The 22,639-nt window shown below is 35.7% G+C and overlaps 2 protein-coding genes across 4 annotated transcripts in view; one reads left to right on the forward strand and one right to left on the reverse strand.

Moving 5' to 3' along the window:
• The window catches only part of LOC145678572 (telomerase protein component 1-like), a 556,234-nt gene that overhangs the window by 288,550 nt on the left and 245,045 nt on the right, over window positions 1–22,639 (forward strand). The gene's annotated exons all lie outside the window — the stretch shown is intronic.
• Window positions 1–22,639, reverse strand: part of chp (leucine rich repeat containing G protein-coupled receptor chaoptin) — a 71,966-nt gene that overhangs the window by 12,153 nt on the left and 37,174 nt on the right. Inside the window, exons 3-6 of the mRNA XM_081748882.1 lie at window positions 16,895–17,065; window positions 10,792–13,367; window positions 6,884–7,009; window positions 2,133–2,243 (exon numbers count right to left, since the gene is read on the reverse strand). Of these exons, the coding sequence (XP_081605008.1) occupies window positions 2,133–2,243; window positions 6,884–7,009; window positions 10,792–13,367; window positions 16,895–17,065 (2,984 nt within the window). The remainder of the gene's footprint in view (window positions 1–2,132; window positions 2,244–6,883; window positions 7,010–10,791; window positions 13,368–16,894; window positions 17,066–22,639) is intronic.

Below are 22,639 nucleotides of genomic sequence, written 5' to 3' on the forward strand. Positions count from 1 at the left end.
ATCCATTCTGACACCTATCTATCGGAGAGACATCCCACAATTGTATGGAATGGAACCAGGCGATGGTCCATATAGACACGGTTTCGAGTCATACCGCAGAACATCACTACATTTTTATGAGAAATGATAGAGAAATTAAGGATTCGTGTCATTCTGTTTGAAGACATTTCTGTGAAAAGCCCAGATGGAAGTCCAATGTATTTTTGCGCATTTGGGCTGTTGAAACGACGTCTTCAACATCGCCGCCCGCACACCCTTATTGATCTACGGAAAACGTGCAATATTGGATCTTAAACAAGTAATTTTTTTCTTGAGTTATAATATCTGTCGTCTTAGGCCCGTTCAATATTACAGGGTGCCCCACAAAAAAGCAGGAAATTGATTGTAGATTCTGTAATATGAGGTGGACACACACATTTTCATTTATATTTTACTGACACTGTCACTTGAATGTTCATAATCAATGCAAGTGTTCAAAATGATTCCCTTTGGTTTCCAGACAGCGGCGTAGACGTTGTAACCAATTTCCGATGGCATTCTGGATCGTTTGAAGTGTAACGTTGTTCCAGGCGTCTGTCAGTACAGCTTTCAGGCCATCAGTGTTTGTGATGTCTCTCCTGTGTTCTTGAACCTTCTGTAGCAGTATAACCCAAATGCAATAATCCATCACGTTGAGACTGACTGGACATCTGGACTTTTAGACGGGCAGTCGTTAGGTTCGATGAAGTCAGGAGTATTAATTCTTATCCGTGTCAGTATCGATTGCTGTATGGGCCTTCGCACCGTCTTGTTGCCATGTTCATTCGTGATCACCCATAACTGTGTTAATGTCTTGGAACATTTAAGTGCACATACGTAATATACACAATGGAACAGCACAAAACTATACAACTGAACATAACATACATTATTACACATTCAATCGCTCTTGTTGTAGAAAATCCAAATTTCCTGCTTTTTGTGGGGCACGATGTATATAAAATTTATATTTAAATTTTCTGTACTTTTCTAGTTGTTCGTAGTAAAAGTGATCTTATTTTAACTGGTGTGTTCACGAGATGAGAAATAGATTTTCAAATTCGAGACTAGTCGAGAAGCATGACAACACTTGTCTCATTCTCGAGACGAGAGGCGGACAGGACGATAAATTTCTCAAGTCGTATGGGTAACACTAGTTCACCCAAGCTATACATCGCAAACACTGCTTTAGAGCTACCTGATTTATAGTGTAAAGAATATAAATTGATAATGTGATTGTACGAATATAATGAAAAGCATTTATCAATGTTTTAGAGATACGCAGGACTGTACACTCAGGTCCAAAATTATTGTCGCATGTCTATAAATATGTTGTTGTAGGAATAGAATTTGATAACGAATTCGACCGGTATTTCTTATAATGTTAGTATGTGTATAATCGGCAAAGACATGTATGTGGCAAATTTCATGTCAAAAGAGCAGTTAATAAGAACAATAAAACGAAAATAAAACTTTATTGTCCATTTAGCAACATTTTGTTTTACTCACTCTAATTTTCGCATTTATAATTCTTTTCCTATGAAATTTACCACAAATATACATTTCCCGATTATACATATAGTATCGGTGTTAAAAATGCCTTGCAAAATCATTATCAAATTATATTCTTACAAGAAGACAGTTATGCGACAATCATTTTGGACATTTGTGTATGTAATGTACTGTAGTAACAAAAATAGTTCAAAAGTTTGATGGACCTTGGTGGACCTCTCGTGATACCGAAGGATTCTGGTAACTTCGAGATTAAATTAAGTAAAGGATCAGTGCATAAATTTACATAACGAGACGAATAAAGCTTTCCAAGAATCGAGAAGAGAGAATATTCTTTTGAGAGAATTCTACAATAGTTTTCTCACATATTGGGCCTACCTTTTTTTATTAAACAAAGCGATTTTGAATAAATCTTTACGTCATTATAATCTTTTTATTTTATTATTTCTTCAATTATACGGATTTCTGAAATCCTGATCATGTCCAGAAGTCACTAATTCGGGTAATTTGGAGTTTAACTGTAATAGGCATTGAAATGTATACTGTCTATAACATTTTCTGCAAACAAGTTGTTTATAAATGAAATACTGTATATCAATTACCTGTAAAAATCCTGCTTCAAGGGAGCGAAGAGGAGAACCTGTAATAGTAATGTTCGTAAGCTTGTACGGAAGATGACCATCAAGTTCTTCACCGAATGATTCTGTATCCACCTGGAGAGAGAGAAAAGAAAGTATCGTAACTTCATCTGCGTGGAGAACAATTTTGTAGAATAAACCACTTCAAAACATTCACTTTCGATAAAATATAGTGTGAAGTTTCTTTAGCAGGTTCAGATGATACTCGCAGCTTAGAGTTAAAAACTGGTAAGAATAAAATGATAAATTTGTCTTCCACCCCATTCCATTTTAAATTGAGCTCCGTGGCTAAGCGGTTAGCGTACGCGCCTTTGGCGTGGGAGACCCGGGTTCGATTCCCGGCGGGAGCTCATGTGGTTCGGATTCCACGTTAATCAGTAGGTCCACGTCTCATATAGCCTCGCTGCTGAAAGGGACGCTAAACTAAAATCAACTCAACTCCATTTAAAATATTAGGTTGATGCGAATAAATTTAGTGTCAGATGAGAAATCCACCTCAGTAACACTCCACAAGGATATACTAAGGTTATGTGTCTAACATCAAATATTAAGTAGCCGTCCAGTAAACAGTCTTAGGAAAGTGCTCCATGAAGAACACAATTGTGAGTTATTGTTCTTTACGACTTCAAACTGGAACATTCTGCACAGCAGGCCGAAGAGGAAAAAAAATGTGTATTTGGACCAAAATTAGCGAATGAATACATCATTCACCATTGGTTTGTTAAATTTCGTTTCAATAACTTAGCATTGTAAAATGAACGCCGTGCACACAGACCAACATTGTGTTTTGATGTAGGTTGCGCACGAGACGATGAAGTCGAAATTTAAGAGTGTCTCGACTCGTCTGATACTGTCTCGACTCCAAAATAATTTACATTTCTGTCTCGACTCATCTAGAAATTCAAAAGACGAAATATACGAGGTAAAAGATACTCGTATAATAATAAAAATTGAAATATAGGAAATTGGCAACATTCTGATTAACTTGTAGCAAATCTCAAGAAACAGTTGAAACTTGACAAGACAACGGATAGTTGATGAGGAAATATTTTTCTGATATTTGACCAGTCCGACTTTGAACAAATATTTTGTCTTGTCAAAGTTTGATGCTTTGGTGCTTATCAGTCGCCCCATTTGTCTAGTTTTCAAGACGAAATTAATAATAAATGTTAACATTTTTTGACCCATTTTCGATGAATTTCAAAACCCGTCAGGATTCGAAACTTGAAATTCCGAGAGAGAAAGATGCAAGTGCTAATTACTAGACTAGAAGAGATACATATATGTATGTTCATGTACTGTCCGCAGGCAAGCAATGTAGATAACATCTGATACTGTGATGGGTTATTATTACGATTAGGGTTATGTACAGCTTAAATCATGCAGGCATTAACAAATATTAGTGTTCGAAGCTTGTAATTCCCTTCTAAATTGCTTCCACGCTAGCGTATATTTGAATCAGACAGTCGATAGCGCAGATAGCGACATTTATTAACAAAACAGTTAAATATTATATAATGTCTTAGTTACATTTTGACCCTTGAAAAAACTGTCCTTAACTTTTCGAATCATAACGCTTTATGGAGGACTATCATCGTGGTAATTGCATTTATTGTTGCATAATCTACTTTCGAATATTCAAAAGTAAATTTATTTGCTTGACTCTTACTATTTAGTAAGTAGATGCTTATACATTACATTATCGATTCAATGCAATAGAAGATGGTAGTTCTATTAATTGCTCAAATGTGGATTTAGTTGTAGAGCTAATTGATCCTCGGTGGAAGAAGGACTATTCTTGTACGAATGCGGTACGGAAAAGTTCATTGTTTTACCAAGAAGGATTAGAACCATAAGGATGAACAAATGATTCTTTCTAAAGGAATAGGTTTCCACATTTAATAAGTTATTTGTTTTTATAATAGCTTAAAAATGAATTTTCCAGAAGTGTTTAGAATAAGCATAATTTTCTATAGTTTTCGATAATAGAAATCAAAATCTTCCCCACATAAATTCGCTATATTAATTAAAATAAGGCTATCCATAAATAAAGAAGCACTTTCTCGATTTCTTTATATGTAGACAAAATTGTATTGTTCAAAATTCCATTTCACGATATTTTTCCTAATTTAATCAAAAACTTATTAAAATTCTTTTCAATATTTCTTTGTTTCTTGTATATACCTGTATGCATGAATTTCATGCTTATTATCATTCGTATAACAATTCATTTACCTGTCAGTTATTAAAATTCTTTTCATGTGTAACTATTTTAATTATCTCAATTCATTTTTATTAATTACACTGTAGGATAAAGTAAGACAGGTCTACTTTTTAACACAAAAATGTTTAGAAGTATATTACTATCTACTAACATGCGGTTGAGGACTTATTTTCATCGCAGACTCTAGATTGCTTTTGTCATGGAGTCCGATAGGCTACTGACAAGCAAGGGGCGCGATATCGAGACTCGAATTGCGCAATCAGAGTTACATATACTGATAGAGCATCAGGTATTTAGTAAGTTACCAAATTATTAGCTGCAGTCCGCCAGTAGGGAAAAAGTTATGGGACTGTAAAGTTCAGAGCCTGGCGTACGAAAACCACACAAAACTTATCATTTGGCTTGTTCCTCTTTGTATTGACAAGAGATAATGAATTCTAACGTATTTCCATCACAGAACATGATGTTTGACATAAGAAAATCTGTATGAGAAGAATTGTCAAAGTTGCCATCCATAGAAACTACAGTGTTGCCAGAATAAAAATACGTCGAAAAGCTTGGAAGCAAATAGTACGTGATTGGGACTTGCGTTACACAATACGGGTTATAAAGTATATTCTGAAAGAGTATCAAGCACGAAGTGACCACGTTTTTAGCTGCAGTCCGCCAGTAGGGCAAAATTATGGGGCTGCAAATTGAACATGAGAGACTATGGCAAACAGAATGAATAATCTGTTTGTGTGTGCAATAGCAAATGATATTATTTTGGGAAGGGGAGATAGCTATGTAAATGAGAGTGGTAAGCCACACAATTGATATAAAGAGCAGAAAGTATCGAGTGATCCAAACAAAAACAGTTAGTACAATATGCACATCGGACGATAGCCAGCGACGCGCAGTGATAACACATTTCTGTGGTAAGGGAGTCAAAACAGTTCTGAACTAGTGTCTGGAATGCTACCCGTGCGATGTCCAGGTATCCCGCTTTATAGAAAGCAAAGCGAATCATGTTGCGGAACAGGGGAGAGCAGAATTGGTACAGCGTGAACTACTAAAGACGCAGGAAATTGGCACGGTGCCAGATGTTCATTTCCTGCGACAAGACAATTGTGTCAGTGACGAACTTGACAAAGTTCTTGTAAGGACGGAAAAAGTACACGTGCAAGGGCTGCACCAGGCCTGTACATGTAGCCGGGATCAATCGCTGCAAACCAAGCTTTTCGTGGTATTCTTATTCGGGCAACACTGTTATTTCTATGGATGGCAACATTGACAATTCTACTCATACAGATTTTCTTATGTCAAACATCATGTTCTGTGATGGGAATACGTTAGAGTTCATTATCTCTTGTCAATACAGAGGAACAAGCCAAATGATAAGTTTTGTGTGGTTTTCGTACGCCAGGCTCTGAACTTTACAGTCCCATAACTTTTTCCCTACTGGCGGACTGCAGCTAATAATTTGGTAACTTACTAAATACCTGATGCTCTTTCAGTATATGCAACTCTGATTGCGCAATTCGAGTCTCGATATCGCGCCCCTTGCTTGTGAGAGGTTACAAAGACAGTGATTATTTTGATTAACCAGGTTCTTGATTTTCATGTTTAGGGCTTTGAAAATGACACATCTAGGGCGAACGTTTCAATCACACTAATCTAATATATATTCCACGATAATTTTCATTTAAAAGGATATGTTTAATTTTGAGTAATGACATACTTTCTTTGAGGCTTGCGGATCATTCCCTTTAGATGTAGCTAAGGTTTAGTGAAGAATAAGGAAATGAATTACTCTTTCCACATTTTTAAAAATATTACACGATAACTTTCGTTAAAAAATTCTTTTGATAGAATTTTACTTATATTTTCTTTGAAACTTTTCCACAATTCTCAGTGCTTGGGATTAAAAAGACAGTCTTTTATCCTCAGTAATTTTATTTCAACACAATTTGAACTTATCTTTAGGCAATAATTCTTTTAATTGAAGTTGAATTACCATGGTTATAAATAAGTTAACTGATTCATGTGTTTATAATAAAATAATATCTTCTGTATTACTAGAGTGACTGACGAGCGGTCCCGGGCTCGATTGCCAGTGGGGACACTCGGTAAGAAAGGTATATTTAAAAATAAAAAAACCTTTTCGGGCCAGCCATTCTGAGGGAGTGTTTTCACAGGTTTTTCTCATTCACACCAGGTAAATGCCAAGTTGGTGCCAAACAAATGTCCCAGGCCACTTCCTCTCTTTCCTACTTCCCCGGGTAGTGTAATCACCGAAGGACGTCATCACTCTTATGTGACAGGCTTAAAAAACCATAGATGCGGAATGCCCAGAAATTTAACTTCTAATCTTATTAAGTAACTGAAGTAAGAAAACGTTTTGGAAATTTAATATTTGATGGACTATTGTCTCACAGATCTAAGATTTTCTACATCTAACTCGATTGATTTAATATTTAGTGAAAATGAACCATGTTTATATTTTACTCACTTGTATGTGAAGACTCCTAAGACCCGTACTGCGTTGTAATAGGCGTGATATGTTGAAATTTTTCATTTCTTCATTTGTACTTATGTAGAGAGTCCTTAAGGACGTAAGGGAATACAGTGAATCATCCTGAAATAAGGTAATTATGATTAGAATATTACTTCCGTATAAAAGAGTTTTACAGTAAAGCGTGCATGTAAAACATCCAAGAAATCCACGTTAAACTTCGAGAAGTTCTGATATTCCGTATATGACAAAGTTAACTTTATGAGTTAATTTCGTAATATAATAAAGAGTCTACATTAATGTAATTCTTTTAGTTCTTTTAGTTGAACGTCCCACGATTATGCTTCGACGCTAAGAGAGAGAATGATGATGATAATGAAATTATGGAATGAAAAAGTGAAAGGAAACAGAAAAACGGCGAGAAAACTCACGCACACGATGTCTGTCCACCAGAAAGCAGTTTGGCGCGAGTTGGAATCTGAATTTTAAAATTTTTAAAAATACGCAAAATTTCATGAAAATTATAATTTAAATAGGCCTATGAAATCAGTAACAACTTTCATTTAATTATAAAGTACTATGTCAGACATATTCATCCTAATTGAGTCTTCATGCATGTATACTCTCCACAGAATCATTGATAACACCATGTATGAAGGTTTTCTCGGGGTTCTCCCGTTTCCTCTCACTTTTTCATTCCACCATTTCTCATCATCACCGTCTCCTTTGGCCTAGCCGGCATAAGCATGACATTTTTTTTATTTTATTTTATTTTATTTTTTTTACAAATCATTGATAACCCTTTCGAAGATGTCTGTCCCGATTTCCTCTTTCAAGCTTTTGATTTCTTCATTCAATTCCAAAAGAGTGCGTGATTTGTTTGCGTTCACCTGTGATTTCACAGACCCGGTAAGAAAAATCACAAAACTGCTCCATGATTCAAAACCAAGACAATTAAAAGCTTATTAATCAATAGGACAATAGATAATAACAATGGTAAGAACAGCTCTGTCAACTTCGAAACAGAACTCGATTCAACTTCGTAAAACTGAAATGAAATTTTCCAGTTTTATGTCCCACGGTTATTCCGCCTAGGCTAAAAGAGATTGTGATGGTGAAAAATGAATACAGTGGTGTAATGAATAAAGTGGAAGGAAACGGGAGAACCCCGAGAAAACCCACGCACATGATGCTTGTCCACTACAAAATCCCTTTGGCGCGAGCTGGGATCGAACCAGGGACCCTACGCACCAGAGGTGAACGCTTTACCACTGAATCACCGCGCTCCCGATTCAACTTTGGCGTCCCAAATGGAACACCATTTATAAAAAGAATATTTAATAATTGAACTTTATATAAATTACATTTTTATAGACTTTATATAGTTGAAGATAGCATAGCATATGGCTAGCTTACTATTTTACACATACTTGAAGATACACTTAACCTATTTTTTGTTTGTTGCATTAGCTTTATTTACTTATTAACTATGGCTCAACACCTGACAACAGTTGAAACAATATCGAACAAGAAATAAATTTATAATAAAATAAATGTTTTACATTTGAAGTATGCTGTGCAACAAAAAATGACAACCAACAAAATCTTAATATCAGATGACATGTAAAGACATTTTAAATTATTAATAAAAGATCCCCCTCTCCTCCAAAAGAAGATTGCATCAGGAACCAAATCTTAAATTACATATTAATTAATCCAACCTCCTGTGTGCGACAAAACCAGTTTAGGTAAAAGTAGCAATGAGCAATTGCAAAACCAACTTGTTCTTGGTTTTGGTTGCAAGAATCTTGCGTGTCTTTTTTTTTTTTCAGAAAACTTACGCTCTTTATAGGTAAATTTTATACTGGATATATGGAATAATATAATCTACATGTATCATTATATGTGTAGATTATATTAATGCGTGAATAGTAACGGAAATATGTTTTTTAAATGTTACATTTCGTTTTAGTTTCAGAACTTCACTAACGTGTTTAGTTAGTTTTCTTTAAGGTTAACTGCTGTCTTAGGAACACAACTATTTTTCGTAGAATTTCACAGAATCCAATCATGGGCTGTCGTAAATGAATTAAACTATGGCCAAAGTAAATCAGACACTGAAGTTCTTACGTTGTAACAATTCATAGGATTTTGCTCTCTGTTGTTTTGTTCACAACGTTCCAATTCATTGCCATTCTCCATGCTTCAGGTTAAATACGAAGATCAAAGATCCATGGAGATTACACTTGAATAACGAACACTTACTCTTGTTGCTTGCTTTTACTAAGGAGGACTGGTGCCCACAAAACTAGACAACTAACAACAATGAGATTAGTCATGGCTCAAGTGAATCTGGCAGGCAGAAGTGAGTGATCAAAAGTAAAATTGCTTTCAAGATTGTGGAGCAATACTTTGATGTGGAATGAATGTATCAGGTAGTACGTGTGCAAGATCCTTGCAGGTTTGTCTTGATTTTGCGCAAGTCTTGCAGGTATTGTTTTGGTCTTGATTTTGATTCGGGATCCCTGATCTCTGTCTTGGTCTTGCATGCACAACCAAGACCGAAACTGCAGGACCATGACTGTTGAACTCATCACTAGGTTAAAGTAGGTTAAATATCATAAAATTCTATTCTTTGTTGCGTGTAAAATACATTAAAATATCTTTAAAGGCAAAAACGAGGTATGCCATGTTTAACATTAAAATTTACCTTTTATTGTAAAATTTATCTTTTGAATTAAATTCCGCTTTTGACATGATGAGCTAATAATAATTTTAGTATAAGAACATGTTAAATATGGCGTTTTGGAGTAATAATTTTATTTGTTTATTTGTTGGACTTCATTTTACATGAACCTAAAGTACATCATCCTATAGTATTTGCGAACTTTAACTGAATTTGTTTTGTTGCACAGATGAATTCGGTGTGATATAAGATTCGATTCTTCACTACATATTGCATTTTATTATTTAATTATTTAAGGTTTTATTTTTGGTTTGATTAACTTAAGAAATTATTTACGTGTAGTCTAATGTTTGACATTTTGTTGTCAGTTTGTTACTTGAAATGCTTCAAACATTTTATTTTTAAAAAAACATATTTGTTACCAAATTTTCAGAAATGTTTGTTGGAACTATTTTTGACGTAAAATAAGTGTTGAGATTTATTTTAAGATAAATAAACTTAAATACGGACATAGATAAAGCTAATTGAAGTAAAAAAAAAAAACTGTTACAACATTGTTAGATTACAACATTTGGATAATTGATTTAAAATAATTTACGTTAGTTTGTTGAGCCAAGCCTTCTCTAATTGTTCACATGTAACGAATTTATTTAGTTAGTTAGTTTGCCCACCAACTACCCCAAACTCCATATCATATGTCTTATTCAATTATTCAGGGGCTTTATTATACATAATTCACATGTAGCTAAATGTATTAGCGCCAGATAAGCAATAACAGCGCACATAGCAACATCTATTAGCGTGACTGTTTACTATATATTAGGAATTAACGTGGCACACAAACGTTTGCCGTTTATTATAAGAAATAAATTCCCATTGTACCTCTTATCTTTCTATCACTATTCCTAGCTAAAAAAAAAAAAAAAAAAAAAAAGATGGTTTCAGGTTGAAATCCTTTTAATATGATGACCTTTGGTGACATGTTCCACAACTTCTTTGGTAGTTACCAGTGGTATGTGTTGGGCAATAGTTTATATTAATTAATAGCTGGGCAATAGTTTATATTAAGTTTACTGTAAAACTATTCTTTCCCAGTTAGACAGAATGCATATAGTGCGATTATAATAATAATAATAATAATAATAATAATAATAATAATAATACTCTCTTCGTTATTTGAATACTATATAGTTTTTTAACAGAGCTTTGTTTAACTTACCTGAAATGTTTTCAAAGGCAACCATCGAAGATCTAATTCTTCAAGGTGATCTAAACCTCGGAAATTGTTTGCTGTAATGGATCGTATAGGATTTCCACTGAGTAAAAGTGTCCTAAGATGACGTAACGAGTAGATCACATGTTCCTTCGGGAGTTCTATAAATTTGTTGTAGCTGAGATCTAACTCCCGTAACTGTGTCAGATTCAGAGTGGCCTTTGGTGAAAGGGATGTTATTTTGTTGTGGGATATATTTAACCGAAGTAATCCAGATAATGGTAAATCGGGGAACGTACTGATTGATATGTTGGCTATATCAAGTGTGTGTAATGAATAATACAATCCTTGAAATACTCGAACATGAAGCTCTTGAAGTGGGTTATGACTTAAGACAAGACCTCCCAACCTTTGCAGTGTTGCAAAAATTCCATCCTGGAGTCTTGTAATTCGATTATTAGATAAGTCCAACCATACAAGAGCTCGCATCCATAAAAAAGAATCAGGATTTAGTGTGGCAATATTATTCCAAGACACATCTAGTTCACGAATGTGTCCTGCTGCGTAACCGATGCTCGATATAGGAATGCGTAAGAGCTTGTTATGCGATACATCTAATAACTCAATTGATGTGTTACGAAATATATCACTAGGAAGTTCTCGAAGTTTGTTATGAGACAAGTCGACGATTCGAAGACGGTTATGTGACCAAAACAAATTTGGTGCTAAGTCCGTGATAACATTATGGCTTAATACTAGGTGCTGAATTCGTTTAGTGTCTCTGAATGTGTCGTAACCCAGTTCGTGTATTTCATTATAACTTAAGTCAAGTCGTTGAAGATATGGCATATTGCTAAAGACATCTCGAGAGATGTTTTGTATTCTGTTTGATTTTAGATATATTTCCATCAGTTGTCGTCGAATGTCACTAAAAAATGTAGAGTCAATTCGAGAAATATTGTTGTAACTGAAATCCAGTATCTTTATGTTCGAGTTGTATGTTTGTCTTTGGGAGTTTCTAGTAATTAGTTCCTCGATATTGTTATGACTAATATTCAGCTTGAAAGTTGACAATTGCCCAATCATTTGGAAAGAACTAAGATCTATGTTCCGTAGATGGTTGTATGCGAGGTCTAAAACCTCAAGATTTGGCAAGTTTTTGAAGGCTTCTGGAGAAATATCTTGTATCTCATTACCTTCTAAATTCAGGTATTGTAGATTTTTAAGATTCATGAATGCCTCTTTGTTAATGCGTCGTATTCTATTGTCATCCAGGTATAAATCTTGTAAGTTTTGAAGTCCTGAAAACGTGTGTGTATCAATCATTTCCATATTATTAAAAGACAAATAAATTTCTCTTATTTCAAAGTTCTTTTCAGATTTAAAAATTGTTGTTGGCAAAGTCTCAATTTGGTTATCTCTTAGATTGAGGATTCGTAGGTTTTTCATCGAGTTGAACATATTTTGATCTAAATTTGATAATTTGTTATTACTCATGTCGACAACCTTAACATTATTGAGATGTCTAAAAACATCGGCTCCAATAGACGACATTGTGAGGGTGTGTGCTAGGTAAAGTTCCTGAAGACTAACATCTGCAAAAGCCATATTCTGGATTTGTGATATTTCATTTTCATTAAGATTCAATATTTTCACCCCTTGTATATGCTGAAAAGCATTGTCTTGTACGCTTTGTAAACCTGAAGATGTAATTCGAAATTCCTCAATGGCTGGGCTGAAATTGTCAAAATGTTCAGGGCTGATGTGATTGTCTGGTATATGACTGATTCCTAGGTATCGTAAATTTCTCATATTTTGCAACGTTTCCAAAGGAATGTATTCCATCTGTTCTCCAGTTAAGTCTAGTTTGCGCAGTGGGTACTGTAAATCATTAAAGAAATCATCCGGGACAGTTGTTACTTTATTTTCACGTAGTAAAAGTGTTCGTAGAAAGTGAAAATCATCGAGAAGTTTGTCTGGAAGTTGGGTGATGTTGTTTCCAGATATATCAAGGTGATAAAGATATTTTTCCAAGCCTCGAAATGCCATTGGCGAAAGCTCTGTTAACTCGCAGTCTCTAATGAATAAATCTTTAATTGAAGTATCCTTAAACGCTCTTTCTTCAATTGTTAATAAGGGGTTCTCATCTAGGTAAGTATAATTTATGGCTTCGAAGTTCTGAAAAGCATCCGGAGGAAGATGTCGTATAAGATTGTGTTCTAGATACAGTTTCTCCAGTGTGAATTTTCCATTGAACGTGACATTCAATGGCTCTGTTATTATATTTCTTGATAAGTCGAGAACTCTTAGGTTCCGTAAGCCATTGAGAACATGAAAAGGTATTTGGCGGAGCATGTTATCAGCAAGGTAAATGTGAGATAGTCGGATAGGATTGTTTGAAAACATATCTGACGGCAACTGTAGAATGTTATTGTTAGAAAGATCAAGTACTTCCAGGAGTTGCATATCCCTGAACACCCCTGGTCTAATAATTTTCAGCGAGTTGTCTGCAAGCACTAATTTCTTAAGAGAATTCTCCAGTCCTCTGAACTCTCCTTCCATGATATCATAGATATAGTTCCCTGAAAAATAATAAACAATTATTTGTTGAACAAAGAATGAAAATAGGAGACAAAAGTTCTAAGAATAAGGCTGGATTTATTACATTGTTTTGATAGTTCCGTATAAATTACTGATAATCAGGGCCCGGATCTTGTTGACAAGTCAACTTTTTTCTGTTACGCATAGGACAAGGCAAGTTCAAATAAAAACGTTATCCATCAACTCTAGATTCTAAAAATACATTTTTTAGGGTCAACTTTTGGTCACTTTTTGTCGTTTTGAAGTTTCAGGTCATTTTTTAATATTTTAAGGTAACTTTTAGGTCACTTATGGTCCTTTTTTTTTTCTTCCACATAAGGAAATCTTAAAATGAACACTGTTTACGGATGTGAAAAAGACAAAGTTAAATGATCTCTCTCTATTGGGGTGGAAAAATCCATTCTTAACAAGCTAATGAAAACTCAGCTGTAGTTTGTTGACGAAAAGTGGAGGTTGGTAGGTGGCCCAACAGGCACTTTTGGGTTGTTGACCACAGAGGATGTGATCACATGAATAGCTAAAAATGAATTAGGAGGAGTACAAAGATTTTAAACAGGGTTTTTATCTATTATTTTCGTGCAGTCTAAAGTTGCGAACTTTCATTGTCTAAGAGTGTTTCCTAGTTTCAACTAGGAATTGACGCTTTCAGTACGTACAAGGCCGTACACTGGACTGATCAATGGACTACAACTAACTGAAACAAAACTTTTTGAATATGAGTGGGAAACGTTAGTTAAAATACAATGCATATTTAAAAATGTCAATGTTTAACGAAATAAACGTTTAAAAGAATTCAAGTTTTAAGGTCAATTTTTGTGAATTTTAGGGTCATTTTACAGGAATTTTAGTGTCATTTTATAGGTCACTTTGTAGAAAATTTTAGGTCAACAAGATCCGGGCCCTGCTGATAATTAATTTACAATATATATTTTTACTGCGATATTCAAATCTTATAGTCAACTTGCTCTTTGCTGACTAAGGTATTTAATAGAAAATGGCTTATGTGTATTTCATTTTAAACTCTAAAATAAATTTTTGGTGCAATAGCCTAGAAAGAACTATGTAGAAGTAGTCAAATGGTACACATTCAGCTGACTAATGACTTGCATCTCATCGACTCCAAAATCCGTTATTTATTACCCTAACCGAATAACTTCCGATAACAATAGATGTACCTAGTCCCTATCTAGGAAATAGAAATTATGAAAATATAGTACCCGAATAAAGAATTAAAATCAAAGGACAGTAACAAATTATCCGAAATCACAAATTGAAGCGTTTGGAAGTGATACGTTCCCACGTCAGCCAGTTGAAAGTGTACCGTTTGACCAACAAGAGTTCTTCCTGCGCTCTCGTATCGAGAATTTCAGTAAATTTAGATTCAATTCGATTTAATTTTAGTGTCATTTTCAGCAGCGAGGGTATATGAAAGGTAGACCTATAGGTTAACGTAGAATCGAACCACATGAGCTCCCGCCGGGAATTGAACGTGGATCTCCCTCGCTAAAGGCTCATACACTATATACATAGCCACAATGGAGCTTTACAATGAATTTAAAGTAGATACACAAAGCTACTACACGGCCTTTCCTGTCGAGTTTCTTATACGAGGGTCATTTAACTCGAAGTGGCAACATAGTTGTGAAATGGAATGTAGTGAATCTCACCTCAAGAAGCTTACAGTCCTTCCATGTAGTATCCACCAGCCTGTTGAACCCTTCGCCAGATGTCTGGTAACCGTTGAATACCTGTCAAAGCCCCACTTTGTGAGAGGGGTTGACAGTGCACCCTAAGGCACGAACAATGCTGGGAATGTCTCTGAAACGTTTACCCCTGAGAGGTTCTTTCATTTTTGGGAAAAAATAAAAATCGCAGGGGCTCATATCGGTTGAGTATGGCAGGTGCTCCAGTATCTCCCAACCTCATCGTCGTAAAAGAGTATGTATTGGATTGGCTGTATGACATCTGGCATTGTCGTGTAGGAAATTGGTCCAGACTCCAGGAGGTGTGGACGTTTGCGCCGCAATGCTAGTCGCAAATGGTCACTTCAGGTATGAAGCATAGTATGCACATTGACGGTAACGCCCGGTGGAACTTGATGTGACAGGATAATGTCCTCGTGGTCGTATGCCATAATGATCATCACCTTCACGTTTGCTGACTCTTGCCTAAGCTTTTTCGGTCGTGGAGATTCTAGATGGCGCTATTCACTCGACTGACGTTTCAATTCAGGCTCGTAGGATATTTCCCACGTTTCGTCACTTGCAATAATGCGGTGCAAGAAGTCATCACCTTCTTCATTGTAACGTTGAAGGTATAGGCATGCACATTCCCACCTATGTCACTTTTGAACCTCGGTCAGAGCATGAGGTACCCATTTGGCTGCAATTTTCCGCATTCCAAGGTCTTGTGTTAGAATGCGGAACACTGATTCGGAAGAAATGTTCAGCTCCTGCGTCAATTCACTACAAGTCCAGCGCCTATCATCGTCAAGCAGTGTCCGTAATCTTGCAAGTTGAATTTCGTCCGTAACCGTTCTCATATGCCCTCCACCGTGCATTTTGTCTGTTGACTGTCGTCCCGCCTGAAATGCTGCAACCCATCTCGCCACTGTCCTTTACGGTAGAGCAGCTTCACCACAGGCCTCTCCTAATCCTCTGTGAATCGTCCTAGCATTGCACTCTCGTGCCAACTGGAATTTCATAAACACACGCTATTCTGCACGCGTGAACATTGCGTTATGGCGGTATTTCACACAACAATCACTTTAACAATGTCTACTCTCCACACACACACACACATCGTAATATGGGACCACAGCAACGTTGAACTGACTCATACACATCCACGGAACACATTACGATCGTCATTTGTCTCCTGTCCGCACCACACTCCAATCGTAGCAGTTTTGCCAGTTCGAGTTAAATGACCCTCGTATATCACATACAGATATTTTAATTATGAGGTGCAGAATTCCGGTCGAGAGAGCTACAAATAATAGGTAGAATATATAAACTAAAAATGCATCTCGCCAGCCATATATTTTTAGGCTGTAACGCCATGGAGTTTTTAAAAATTTTGTCATGTACAGGCTGTAGTATTAAGCTTGTGGTTTCACCTTCAATATAAATATTGATTTTGCTAAAAGTGGTTTACCTGAAGATGCTTCCGAGTGGTTAACGTACATGATGTAGTACAGGCTTGAATTCTGTTTGAGGCACTAACTTTCGATGTTGATCTAGTGATGAAATTGTGGAGATAGATACATGAATATATACAGCGAACTCCATTCGAGAAAACCAAAATAATGGCCGTGGATTATGCCCTGACCATGTGTTATCCGGTTAAACTTGAGCCATTTGATTGAACGTAAGTCGTCTTAGAGTCATGGATTTAGATTGCTCTAAAGAACACACAAAACGTCGCATAACTAATTGGTTATTTATATCTTGGTACCAGCTTATGAACTTAGAAGCTCTTAAGTTTTTTATTATTATTATTATTTTACCTGCCAAGTATAAATCCTGAAGATCAGAGAGTGGCTCCAGAGCCCTACTTGGAATGCGATGAAGTTGATTTTCACTCAGATCCAGCTTCCATAAAAATTGTTCCAAACCATAAAAAGCTTCGTTGGGTATTGTGGTCAGAAGATTTTTTCGTATTGTTAGTTTGTACAGCCCTAGAGCGAAATAATTCAATAAATTTTGAAAATTTGTATTGTATATCATAAGTGTTAATAAATTACTCACAAAGTACAGTACAAGGGAAGAGATCAAAGATAATATTCATATAAGACAAAAAGTAAATTGAGCAAGCAGTAGACAGACGGATTAACTTGGATAAGGGTATGCAGCATTTTTTTAAATGTGCTTTATTGTATGAATAACTTACGTTTGGTTGTCATTTTGTCATTCCAAATTGTTTGGAACCCTGTCAACACGAAGTTTAGATGTCAGAGTATATGACAATAGGATAAGCCTACATGCTATATCATATGCATGCAAACCAGGTTAAAGAACATAATTATTTTGTAAAAAATAAATCGAAAACTGAAGAGATAAAAACTTTAAAGAACTAACGATCATGCCACTAGTAAATTTCTAACTGCTTATTTTATACTAATTTGAAGATCCGAATCCAAAGAAATTCTTTATAAACATATATCTATGAGAACGAGAAAATGACCTCAAAGTTGGGATCTTTGAAATATGCCAATAGTAAATGTTTTCACGTTTGGATACAATTTTCTCGACCCTTGAATACATTTTTAATTGCGTTTTTTAATACTAATTTGATGACGCTGAATCCAGTTTTCGCTATTTTCAGACTTTCAAACTGTTAATAAGTGTTATAGCATGACTTTGACCGTCCGTCTGTCTCGTCAAATATCAGAGCAGAAACGGTATCGACATGCGTGTTGTTTACTTTTTCGCAATCGATTGAACGTCCCAAAGAGAAATTCCATCTTCCCGTTAACTTTCTATCGAACTGGAAGTGGTTCAAACTAGTCATTTCCAGTTTTAACGTTTATCGCCAAAAAACGAAAACGGTAACAGCAAGAAGCTGTATTTCGCAAATAACTCAGTGTCTCAAGGTAACGTATCATCACTATCCCAAACCCCTACCAAAACCGAAAGAGGTTCAAATTTAGTATTAGTGCCGGTTTCAATACTGATTTTCACAGAAAAAAAAAGTAAAAGGTATTGAGATGCGGTTTTCTGCAATCGATTCGACTTACTAAAGATAGGTTCCGTCTTCTTCATTTACTCTTTATCAAACCGGAAGTGGTTTATATGAATCATTTCTGGTATTAATATTTTCCGCCATAGAACAAAATAGTATTAGATAGTGACAAGCGGGTTTCTACAGTCGATTAAGAGCACATACCATCTCAACCCGCAACCGTCTACCAAAACTGGAAGTTGTAATTACTACTACTTCCGCTTTCAGCACTGATTTCCATAGAGCAAAAACGGTAAGAGATATAGAGATTCAGTTCTGTGCAGTCGATTCAGTTTCCCAAGAGTAGGTTCTATCTCCTCCTTTAGCCCTCTGTTGAATCCAAAAGTGGTTAAAATTAACCGTTTCCGGTTTTAACATTTCTCGCCATAGAACAAAAATCGTAATAGACAGCAAAAAGCTGTTTTTCGGAATCAATTCGGGGTATCAAGAGAACATAGGATCAAACCCCCAACCCTCTACCAAAATCGGAAGTGGTTGAAGTTTACTACTACTTGAAGTTTACTACTGTGAGTACTACTGATTTCCGTAGAGCATAAAGGGTAAGAGGTATCGAGATGCAGGTTGTTGCAATCGATTCAGATTCCCAAGAGTAGGTTCCATCTCATTTCTTAATAATCTATTCAACCCGAAAGTGGTTCGAATTCATGATATCTGGTTTCAACTTTTATCGCCATAAAACACAAACAGAAGGCATAGCGAGTAATGACTTTCTGATGTGAATTCAGCGCCAGAGGAACAGGTTCTGTCTTTGATCTTGTTAATCTATTGCTGCCAATAGTTATAAATTTACTACTTCAAGTTTGAGTATTGAATTTTAATAGTTTGCAAATCTGCCGTAGTTTCACACTGTGAAACGATACTTATACTTGTTTAACATAGGCGTTCATAGGGTTCCTAGAAAAGAGCTCCAAATATAGAATATAATTGTCCCAAGACGTCGTTTTTGTCGTAACTCCTTGGACGAATAAGTTTAAAAGTAGTTTCATTGGTTTCAGCATCTTAAAATTAGTACAAAACGCACAATTGGAAATTTGTCCAAGCGTGTGCAGTTTTTACTAGTGGCATGATCGTTAGTTCTTTCCGATTTGTTACATGAACCACTATTCAAATCAATCCTTTAGTTGTTAACTCCTGGGCTTCTACCGTACAGTCTGAGGCTGAAACGTTGTACTTTATTGAGACCTAGTAATCTAATTTATGTTAAAAGTTACAGGCGAAAAAATACACAGGAATATATTTTTATACATAGAGAGTTTTATGTATGATAATTCTGTAAACAAGTGAAAACTTGATCCAATTACCAGACAATTTCAAAAACTCGGAGTGAGAGTTAATTCCTTTATTACATCTATCACAACTATTGAGAAAACTATGTTTTAAACATACGAATATAGTCATTCATTTATGTAGCAGAATAATTGTTCTGCTCTTATGTAAAAATATTAATTTCACGTGCGTTGATTTAATTATCTGTAATGTAAATCATTTACGATCTCGTAGGTATCACGGTACATCTACTAAGGAAACTTAATTCTAGAACACAGATTCCGTTCTGTTGAAACTATTTTTTAAGTGCTAATATTTCTTCAAAAGAAATTAACTAGTTTATCCATTTCCTAAAAATTTAAAAGTTTCAGTATTGTCCGATGTTTGTTATCAATAGCTCAGTTAATTGTTTTCTTGAGATAAAACTTACTATCGTTAGTTTAAAATTCAGAGTATAATCTGATGTTCTTGTTAACTCTATATGGCTCTGTTAAATATCAAATTTTGGAATTTCTCATTCATGAAGGGATGCTTTCTTTTATCAATATGTTTTGAGAGATTCACTTTACTTTGAGGATACATTTCATCTCAACTAATGAAAATGGAAAGTTGTGAGACACACTGATTTCAAGGCGAAGCTAAGATTGTTGAACCCTGAACGAAAACTTTGATTTTGTATCTTTTTCGTGGTGAATGTAATTGGGTGTGTCTTATTTCTATTTACTCCCTTTTGTTTCCTTCCTCTTTTATTCCTTGTTCATAATTCTTTCTTTAGACAATATACATAACGTTTCTGAAGGTTCTTGCAAAGCTTTTCATAGTAATATGTAATACTGAAGTATTTATTTTATATATGATGCATTATTATGTTTTGTCTGCCTACACATAGTGGACCCAGCCACATATTTTCTAGTTAGGATCAAAGATCTTCAGTACAAATTAGGAAAATGACCCTTGTATACCATTACAGAAAATCGGAATGTATTGTAAAATAAAAATTGAAAATCTCAGACAAAATGGCAATATTTTATCCATATTTCGCAAAGTAGAGAGTGACTGTGTTTCCTAGTTTTTTTTTTTTTTTTTTTTACTTCAAGATACATTATTGTTTTTCTAATAATAATTTGCAGCCATTATAATTTTCAAAGTGACTCCCCTGTGTAATGTGCAGTGGGATCAGATGCGGTTGAATCAGATTGACTAAACTGTGAAGCAGTGTGACCAATACAATCAAGTTTGAAGAAGCTACATTTTAATTATTTTCTTCTTAATGCCCAAATTTCTTCTACTCTGATGCTGTATCATGTATGAAATATATTGCTCCCATCCTTCCTTGATGTAGTCGCTAACGCTTTCGCCTTTGGGGCGAGCGGTCCCTGGTTGAATTCCCATTAGAAACACTCGTTCTAAAAGTGTAAAAACCTTTTTACACCAGCAATCCTGAGTGAGCTTTTTTCTGAGTTTTCCTCATACCACGTAAGTGCCGGGATGATACCGAACATACAGATTCTAGGTGGCTTCCTCCCTTCCCCACTTCCTCGGATAATGTGTTCGCTGAGGGACATAATCGCTCATACGTGACGAGCTTAAGGCCGTAGATGCCGGTAATGCCCATAAATATGTATAAGTAAATAAAAAATGTATGAAATATAACTTGTGTAAGCGCAAAAGACCAGAATCACCCTGATCAGAATCAAGCAACTTGTCATTAAGAGAGTAGGCAGAAAAGAATTTTCAACATGCACACAGCTTCTATTAATATGATTTAATCTAATTTGGAGATCGGAAAATATAACTCAAAATATAGCGAAAATATTGGATCTCCGAAAAACATATGCATTTTTCATTAAAGATTAATGTCCTACCTACATGTAACTCGTATTGAGCGTACAGAGAAGTATATTTTCTGAATTCGAAGGTAACACCCAAACTGTTGATCTAGCCTAATCACTCTGTAACTTGGTATAAATGTAATTTGAAACTCAAAATATGAATTAACAATTAAGTAGAATGCCTAGCTAGCATAAAATACTACTCCGTTGGCAGTTGCGTAGAGTTCCAACGAGGAACGAGATGGCGGATCGGCCAAACATTCGCAGAATCCGTAGAGCATAGTAAGATAGTGACATTAGCATTGCGCATATGTGCCGACCACTTAACTGAGAGAACAGAGAGCCGCAGTTACATAGTAGAACTATATAATTTGTCAGTATAAAATTTGCTTTATCAACTAATGCAGCACATGAACTAGGCTATATCAGCGGTTTTCACTTTTTATGGACATTAGAAAATTGGAGAAACTGGGTATATCGAAATAGAGAGAAATTGGTGCCCATATTGAACGGAATGCAACCACAGTGATGCGAACATGGAATTGATTGCTCTTGAAAGAAAGGATATGCCTACACCAAGGATTGCAAGGTCTCGTCACACCATTGACTGAGAAGACAGACATCTTGTGTGCATTGTTATTGCCGATCGTACTCCTACATTGCAAACATTCACACACAAGTTTGGCAGTGTTATCCAGCGATCAATGTCCTCACAATTCAAATGTTATCTAAAGCCTAAAAGTGTCGGGACATTTTTTAATGGCCATTGTTTGAAAAAGAAATGCTCTCCTTTCTCTGACTGTGGCTGAAATAGTGTTGAGAACTTCGCGTATAACGGTCCGATTGGCGTAACACCGTCTCCGATGTATCGCGCTTCTGTCTGAAGCATCGTGTCTGGTGGTATGATGGTAACATACTGGACGATGCATGTGTTCTGTGTCTCTACATCACTCCGGCGCAAGGTATTATAACACAGAGTAGCATTGGACTATGTTTGCGCTCGCGCCGAATACATATTAACAGAACGTTGACCATACACCGTCATATTGCTGAGATGTTGAAGCCTGTTTTAGCTTTAATCGTAATGTCTTATTTGTAGTTTCATCTATGGGCGCCCGCAGTGGGGCCAAGGAGGTGCAATTACTTTCGCCTGGATTTTCGAAAGAGTTTCGGTTCTTCTAAATATATGTTAAAACCTATTAGATTTGCTTGCTCACTCACTACGATATTTAATATATTTGTTGTATATAAATAGTTAATAAAGAATGCAATGTGCGTCAGTAATAATAGTTTTACATAAAGTATTGTTTGAATAAAGATGTCAGTATTCGCGAGTTCACTTGTAGATTGGTCTTACCGCCCTCCGCCCCCCGTGGAAAAATCCTACGGCCGTTTCCAGTTGCATCCCAAAT

This window comes from Thermobia domestica, chromosome 2 (genome assembly GCF_964235325.1).
Source record: "Thermobia domestica chromosome 2, izTheDome1.hap1.1, whole genome shotgun sequence".
Taxonomy (NCBI): Eukaryota; Metazoa; Arthropoda; class Insecta; order Zygentoma; family Lepismatidae; genus Thermobia; species Thermobia domestica.